We start from the raw sequence: 8034 nt of genomic DNA on the forward strand, positions 1-8034 counted from the left end.
TCATATGAAGAATTTGTGGATTTGATATGTCTTCGCATACAAATTCAAAAGGAATTTTATAGGTTAACTTTAAAATTACTCTACAGTCACCTAGGGTTTTCTCAATCGTTAGAGATCTTTAGCGACGACAACCTAGAGGTGTTGTATTACTTAGCGATGAATAAACCAAGGTTTCAACCTAACGTTCATGTTATCGTTGAGCAAATATAATCAATCCATCAATCTAGTTGTATGGAGCTGTTACGGGGTTTTACTACTGCATCAAAAGTTGTCACCTAACATACCATGCTACAACATTACACCTCTCTTGACCAGACTGAAGCTCCTCTGATTCGGATGGTGTTGTGCCCAAACCTGAAATTCCACCTTAATATGAGTCTAGAAACATACCTCAACATCCACAAGGTAACGTAAACAACTTTGTATACCCTGAAGGCTTAACGAAATGGATTTCTGGAGTGCACAACTCCTACACGTTGTTCGGAATGATATGTTTTTCTCAAGTAAAGAAGAGTTGATGCTCGACATTTGTTCATGGAATATTGAATGTAACAAAGAGATGTATGTCATTGAAAGCACAACAAAGAAATGGAGATCTAGATGCTACACAACAAACCCAAAGTGCAACATTAATCTTCACAGCGGCCCGCCTTGTGCGTGGTATGCTAATGCCCGTAGGAAGACCAGTGATAGCATGTGGCAACTCACTAGATGGGTTGATTCACACAACTGCTACAGGACTGTAGTGGGGAACAGCAACAGATGTATGAAATCTAAGGATATTGCAACACGAATCCTTCACCACATACATGATAACATCACATTTCCTGTAAAGAGCATTCAGGCACATATAAAAGACCGTTTGGGTGTTGATATTTCTTATAGCAAAGTGTGGCGGGCTCGGCAAGATGCAGTCGAGAGGATTTACGGTTCTTGGCTAAGTTACTTTAGGAACTTACCGACGTACATTGATTCATTAAAAAAGCGTAACCCTACAACTTTTGTTGAATGGTTACACGAACCCAATGGTTCATCCGAGATTGAAACTTTTAAATACGTGTTCTGGGCGTTTGGGCTGGTGATAAATGCATTTCAATATTGCATGCCAGTTGTATCCGTTGATGGTACATTCCTTAAGGGGTCATAGAAGGGAAAGTTACTAATTGTAGTCACAAAAATGCAAACAATTTGATTCTTCCACTATGTTTTGCGATTGTTGATGAAGAGACGGTGGAAAGTTGGACTTGGTTTTTCCAACATCTGTGGGAACACATCGCAAGGCACCGCGGGAAAAAATTGTGTGTTATATCCAACATGCACAAGGGTATTATTAACGTAGTTAGTAATCTTGCAGTATGGCGACGGAATGTTGTTCATCGTTTTTGTCTTCGGCACATTCGAAGCAACCTGATGCAGAAGTTTAAGATAAAAGAACTAAAGGAAATTTGTTGGGATATTGGTAGCACCACACAACAAAGGAAGTACGATCATTCGATGGATTTGATGAAGGGCATCCTGCCAGAGGCGTGGGAGTATTTAGAAGAGATAGGCGAAAGTAGGTGGACTCTTGTACATGATAGAAACAATCGTTGTTGGGGAACACTAACGACTAACATCTCGGAGAGCTTTAACCATGCGCTAAAGTGAATTAGGATGATGCCAATAAAGGCCATCATTGAGCGTACTTTCGACAAGACGGTGGAGCATTTTCTAATAAACAACCAGGTTGCCCACAACTGTACAACCCGGTTAACTCTGTATAGGTTCGAGTGGTATCGAATTCATTACCAAAATTCTAGACACCATCGATTACAAGAGTACAATTATGTTAGCGGAAGGTACCGAGTTATATCAAAGATACAGACAAATGAATGCGGAGGGAACGATTACACCGTTGAGTACTACAAAGAAACATGCACATGTGGTAAGTGGCAAATGCAGAGGTTTCCTTGCTCGCGTGCTATCACAGTCAGCCAAAACAAAGGGGACTCACCGCACAACACTATCAATAAGATATACTATAATGCTGCGTACAAGGAGCAGTACACAGGTGATTTTTTTCCATTGGACGACCCAAAAACATTGGTAGAACCAGCTTGGAAAATAAAACCAAACACGTCAAGAATAACCACTTCACGTGGTAGAAGGAAGTCAAGGTGTATTTGTTAGGATCGGAGGATGTCATGATTGTGTTTGTTTGTATATATTGAACATTCAGAGAATATGAAACAGTAAAAAGTGCAGCGGAAATGAATACAAACTTTGTTAAACACAATCCAAGGAGAGAGTAGTTTGATAAACAATTGCTCTTCATCAGTCGAAAGGTTACAAAGCAAATCAAAAGATTACAAGCATGCTTACAGTACTAAGCTCCCCCTCAGCCTAATGCTCCAAGGTTGGTTGTACAAGATGAAAGGATTGAATTGAGGAGAAGAACTCACTCAAAACGATCAAATGTAACAATACATAGTACTGTTACATTTATAGACAATCCAAACCACTGAAGCATCTCAGCTGACGTCACCATGAAAGTGACATCTAACAACCTAACAAACTCTATCTACTGATCTATACAACTACTGCTTTGCTAACTATTGATATTGCATTACATTACATGAGATGAATAAAACTGCTGCTGCATCATTCTACTGCTGTGAACCCAGGAGTACTTGTCATGATCAGCAGTGCTTGACTCAAGGCAGCAGATTGAACAGCAGGGCTTTAACTTTCATCAGTCTTTGTGTTGAACAGCAGTTGTGGGTCAGCAGACGTTGATAAAAGCAGTACTTTTGAGTATAGCAGATGTTGGAGCCACTGTCAAGGGGAAAGCTCATAGTAAACAGCTGCTTATTGTGAGTCCACTGTTGTGATCCGGTTTTGGCTTTCATTATATGTTCCTCTGGTAGTGTTCAATCCCAACAATCTCCCCCTGGAACAGATAATGCCAAAACCCTTCATTATTCAGGACCTTATCAGAAGTTCCTTAGCTTGTTCTTTAAATTCTACTTCAAACTTCTTGGAACTCAGGTCATCTTCATCCCTACACAATGTAAGTTCAAGGAGATCCTGCAAATCTTCAACACTAAGGCCTAGTGCTTCTTTCCTTGATATAGACTTCATTTCGCCATTGGATCTGACCAAGGTCAATACGTGGGTCTTTTGATTAGACATCTACTTTAGTACTTTTAATCCTAATGGGTTTCTTGGGAGAGATTTATTTGATGATGAGTTTGGAGATGTTGGCCTTGTGAAAACTTGTAGGCTTTCAGACATTCTTTTGAAGGCCATCTCAATGACTTTGTTAGCTGTAGCTATGTCTTCTGCAGTCTCTTTTTCGATCAGCTCTTGCCTTTCAAGGTCTGTCATGCCTGTCGAAGTGTTTGGTGATGCAGGCTTGGTTAATACCTTCTTAAAAAGGTTCTGAAGCTTTGTTGAGTTCTCTTCTTTTAGTCCCATTTTCATGATGGCATCATTGAAGTACTCAGCTTCCTTTTCTTTGGCCTCTTCTTCAGACAGTTGTTTTCCTTCTTCTTGGTTTGTCACAAGAGTAGGATTATCTGCTGATTTGAACAGTGTTTTGAGGCTTTCAATCTGCTGTTCAAGCTTCATCATTTGTTCACGTTTCTTTGAAGCGCCTGAAACAGTTATCTTTCTTTTCTTCAGCCTTTCATAGGCTTCATCAGTCTGCTGTTTTGACCATTTTGATATGGATTCAGCATAATCCACTTTAGCATCCATCAGCTCCTTTTTCTTTTTCTTGTACTCAGTAGTTAGGTCAGCAATGAGCTTTTTGTATTTGCTCCAATTCGGAGCATTCTTCTTCTTTTTAGGATCATTCTTGATTCTGTCAATCCTATTAGCCTCATGCTTTAGAGCGACTATTGGCCATTCTTCAAACTGTTTTTCTTCAGCAGGATAGAACTTTTCTTTCATGATATAGGCTTGATATTCTTTTCTTAATTTATTTCGTTGATCAGCTTTTCTTTGTTCAGTTCTTGTGCAAACTCTTCTATCTGCTTCACTTTTGAGAGGAAGAATTCCAGTTTTTCAGCAACGGCTTCGTCACTTAGACCTCCACTTTCAACTTTTGCTCTTACTTTAGCCTGTCTTTCCTTGAGCTTGAGATAATCATCCATATCCTCTGGTGCCATAAAGCCTATGAGTGAGGGGAATCTTCTTTTTGAAGGATCTTCCTCTGTATAAAATTGCCTCATCTCATTTTTGATAGCTTCTAGTTCTAGTGGACATTTTGCAGCATTAGGATCGTGTATGTCCTCATCGGCAGAGATTGGCTTTCTTTTTCTGGGGAAGAGCTTTGGTTGTGATGTAGGAGTGATGAGAGCAGTGGTGGATGATTGACTAACAGCTGTTGAGACAACTGGTGTTTCAACCGCTGTTGTCATTTCAACTACTGATGTATCAGCAGATGTCTTCTGCTTTTGAGCAGGGGTTGTGATGGCAGTGGTTTGAGTAGTGATGAGTGGCTGACTAACAGTAGTTTGAACAACAGGTGTTTCAACCACTGCTTTCATTACAACAGATGTTGTAACATCTGTTGCCTTCTGCTTTTTGGCAGGAGGTGATGATGGGGTGGCTGTTTTTGATGGTGATGATGGTTTTGGTGCTGTAGACATAGATGGTGGTGGAGCAGTAGTTGTGGTGGTGTGTGGTGATGTGGTGTGTGTTGATACTGCAGTTTTGGTTTGGCTACTTTCTGGCTCAACATATATACCATCATCAATTCCCTTTTTCTTCCACTTGATCTTCTCCCCCTTTTTGGCATTATCTGGGAAGGGTTCATTCATGAAAAGAACAGTGGAGGGAACCTTTCCAGAGGCACTTTGAATGTGAGCCTTTATAGCTTTAATATCTGCCTGAGTATCTTTGAATCTTGATTCCACCATATTTGTCAGCTTTTGTACATGTATAGCATGTTGCTGATCTGCCATCTGTTTTTGTCTATCCAGCAGTGGTTGGAATAGGTTCCATAACTCATTTGCAGCACGTGCCTGTTGAGTAGGTGCTTGAGCAGGAGGAGCAGTGGATTGGGCTTTCTGGACTTTTAACAGCTGCTGCACCATATCTTTTATTTCAGCAACAGAGGTTTCAAGGTTTTTGACCCTGCGCGTCAATTCCTGATATTTTGAATCATCACCTGAATTAACAGGATCATCTGAATCCCCACCAGCAGTGGTTTTACCAATGTATGACTTAGGAACAGAGTCCCAAAAGTCAGCCATTGATGCCCCTTGTTCTTGGTACTGGGGACTTCTTTCTTCAGCACTTGATAACCTTTTGATGTTGCCAGTAGTTAAAACAAACTCACTGGTGGTTCTCAGTGGTGCTATTGAAGAAATTGCCTTCAAGGGAGTCTTATGAATGTAACCACTGTCCAAATGCAAACCAGTGGGTTCAACATTTGTAGTGGCTGCTCCACTTGAACTACTGACAGGAATTACTTGTAATTCCTGCAGTGTAACCTCCTTAGTTGTTGCTGGGATAACAGAGATATCAACATCAGACCCAGTCACTTGTGGGAGTATACTCTCAGTGATAGGTGTTTGAGAGGAACTGGTTTGTGTCTGAGTAATACCAACTGTATGCAACAAAGGTACATTGATTGTGGTAATATGGAGGGTGAGGGTGAAGGAGTTGAAAGAGACATGTCCTTGGGATTAGGACTGTGGAAGATGGATCCGAGTGGGTCTAGAGCTTCATATTGTGGGGTCCCTATGTGTAGGATCAGTTTGACCTCTAGAATGAGTCAATTTGAGCAATACACACTAATTGAGTGGCGGAAACACTCAATCAGAGCAGAATCAGTAAGAAAGAGTAGAAAATAGATGAAGATACGTTGCAGATACTTTAACTACTTGCTTTTCATTCACTTTGACTTGAAATTTCGGCAGAGTAACAGTACACTTTCAGATCTGACCGGTTAGAATGAAAAGCACACAAGCCTATATATAGGCATTCCTGACCGTTTGAACTAACACACACCGTGTCAAACGGCCAGCTTACATACCCTTCCGTTTGAAACTCAAACGGACTAGTTTCAAACGGACAGCCAATAATCAAACTAAAACTTTACATATTTGACCCCTAAACTATACAAACTTGACATATTTAGACCCTAGACTTAAGACATAGGCTTTAGACATACTGCATCAACAAACTCCCCCTTGGATAGAGCCACAGTCTTCAGTCTTGGTCTTTAGGTCTTTGAACAGCTCTGTATTTCTCTTCCTTCAGCTTTGGCTTCCTACTTAGTGCAACTCTGACCTTTTCATTCTTTATCTTCCTCGCTTTCTCTTCCTTTTCTTGTTGCTTCATAAACTTTCCTCTATTTTCTTCCATCCTTTGATTCTCACATTCACGCTCACGCTTCGCTTTCTTCTTCATCTTCTCTTCTAAAGACCACCACGAAGATTTCCACTTGTTTTCAGAGTTGATACCTTTCTGAAAGCACAGTGAAACTACACGTTGAAACTGTAGTGCTTGCTCTTTATCTTCTGCTTTATAACGAATCTTGTGAATGAACAAGCATTCGATGTCTTTTGCCGAGCAGTTCACCAACCACATAGGATCATAAACATGAATATTTCTTAGTTCACCACCAGCTCTGTAAGTTATAATCGCCTCAGTTGTGATACAGCTGTAAACCCAATCAATAAAACCTTTATAAAAATCCTGCTCCATTTCAGGCATAGGAATCATTGTCATGGTACGCGGAGGCTTCACATTCAGAATAGTTTCTACAACTCCAGTTTCCGGATCAACTCTCTGAACACGCCTTGGACGATGAGGCTTCCACTTTCGAAATGGCTTCAATTGTTCATATTTGATGTAGCCCCACATCGCGGTATCATTCTTTCTCACCTTGTAATCCAAGACTCTCACCTTTGCTAATTCATCAACGTCCCACCACGGTAATGACATTATGTCATATAAACGTTCAAAATACTGGACGCCATATTCTCTTCGAATAGCATAAGCGTTAACTTGTGGAAGAAAACCCCAACTAATAATATCGCCAAGCGAAACATTTCGATCTCGTTGGAAGTACTTCAGCGGCCTCTTGAATTTTCTTTCATGAGAATTTTTAAACCATTTAGAACGATCAATTTCTTCAACATTCGATTGACCTTCTTTTTCAACATTAGATTGGCCTTCCTGCTCAGCTTCTTTTCTCAAACATTTAAATACATTGTCGTTCACTGCTTCAGTTACTTTTTGTCGTAATTCTTCTCGATTTTCAGCAGCGAAGAATTCCATTAACGTTGGAAATTTCGAAGTATCTTCAGGAACCTCTTCATTATCCGAACATTCTTCAACCTCAACTCTATCGTAGATATCAGCATCTTCAACATAATCATACTTATAATCTTGCTGTTTATTTATATCGAATGATTCCAAATCTTCTTCAAGATCAAATGGAATCTCGGGATTTACATCTTTCAACATCTCCCTATACACATCTAAACGTAAGAACAAAGGTTCATGATGCTCAACAATCTGCGTTTTACTCGACTCCCCCTTTCCCTCAGCTTCACCACTTTCTTCATTCATAGTGTCGTTCATCAAATCTTCAACGACTTTTTCATTTCAAGCTTCGGAAACTCTAACACCTGAACCTCCTGCAGCGTCATCATCATCATCACCTTTAGAACTGTGACTGCTTGCAGAATACACAAACTCATCCTCATCATCATCTTCATCATCCTCTTCATCTTCGCCACCAATTAATTCAAGCGTTGGAGTTTCTTCTTCTAATAAGCCAGGAACTGCAGATATAGGCTCAGGATTATCGATCACCATCGAAGGTACAAGAGACATTTCAGGCATAGCTGAACTTCCTTCAACCCCTTTACCCTTATCTTTCATCTGTCGTTCAATCTCTGCTTGACGTTCAGCATGAACTTCTGCAACATGTAGCTCTTCAAACTTATCTTCTACATATGATCCCAACATACTTTCAACCACTTTGTGTAACATATACAACTCATGATCTTTAGCTCTTTTCGCTTCATTCAG

At 40.3% G+C, this 8034-nt stretch overlaps 1 protein-coding gene across 1 annotated transcript; it reads left to right on the plus strand.

The window, feature by feature from the left end:
* Positions 1 to 445: 445 nt before the first annotated feature.
* On the plus strand, positions 446 to 1647 carry LOC110919424. Its single transcript, XM_022163694.1, has 2 exons — positions 446 to 1124; positions 1226 to 1647. Exons 1-2 carry the CDS (start codon positions 446 to 448, stop codon positions 1645 to 1647), a joined length of 1101 nt encoding a protein of 366 aa, XP_022019386.1.
* Positions 1648 to 8034: the final 6387 nt, after the last annotated feature.

This window comes from Helianthus annuus, chromosome 14, assembly GCF_002127325.2.
Source record: "Helianthus annuus cultivar XRQ/B chromosome 14, HanXRQr2.0-SUNRISE, whole genome shotgun sequence".
In the NCBI taxonomy this organism is placed as follows: Eukaryota; Viridiplantae; Streptophyta; class Magnoliopsida; order Asterales; family Asteraceae; genus Helianthus; species Helianthus annuus.

Coding starts and splice junctions, on each gene's coding strand:
- LOC110919424 (XM_022163694.1), top strand. CDS start 446: ATGGATTTCTGGAGTGCACAACTCCTACACGTTGTTCGGAATGATATG. Junction 1,125..1,225: donor GCCAGTTGTATCCGTTGATG/GTACATTCCTTA, acceptor TTGTTGATGAAG/AGACGGTGGAAAGTTGGACT.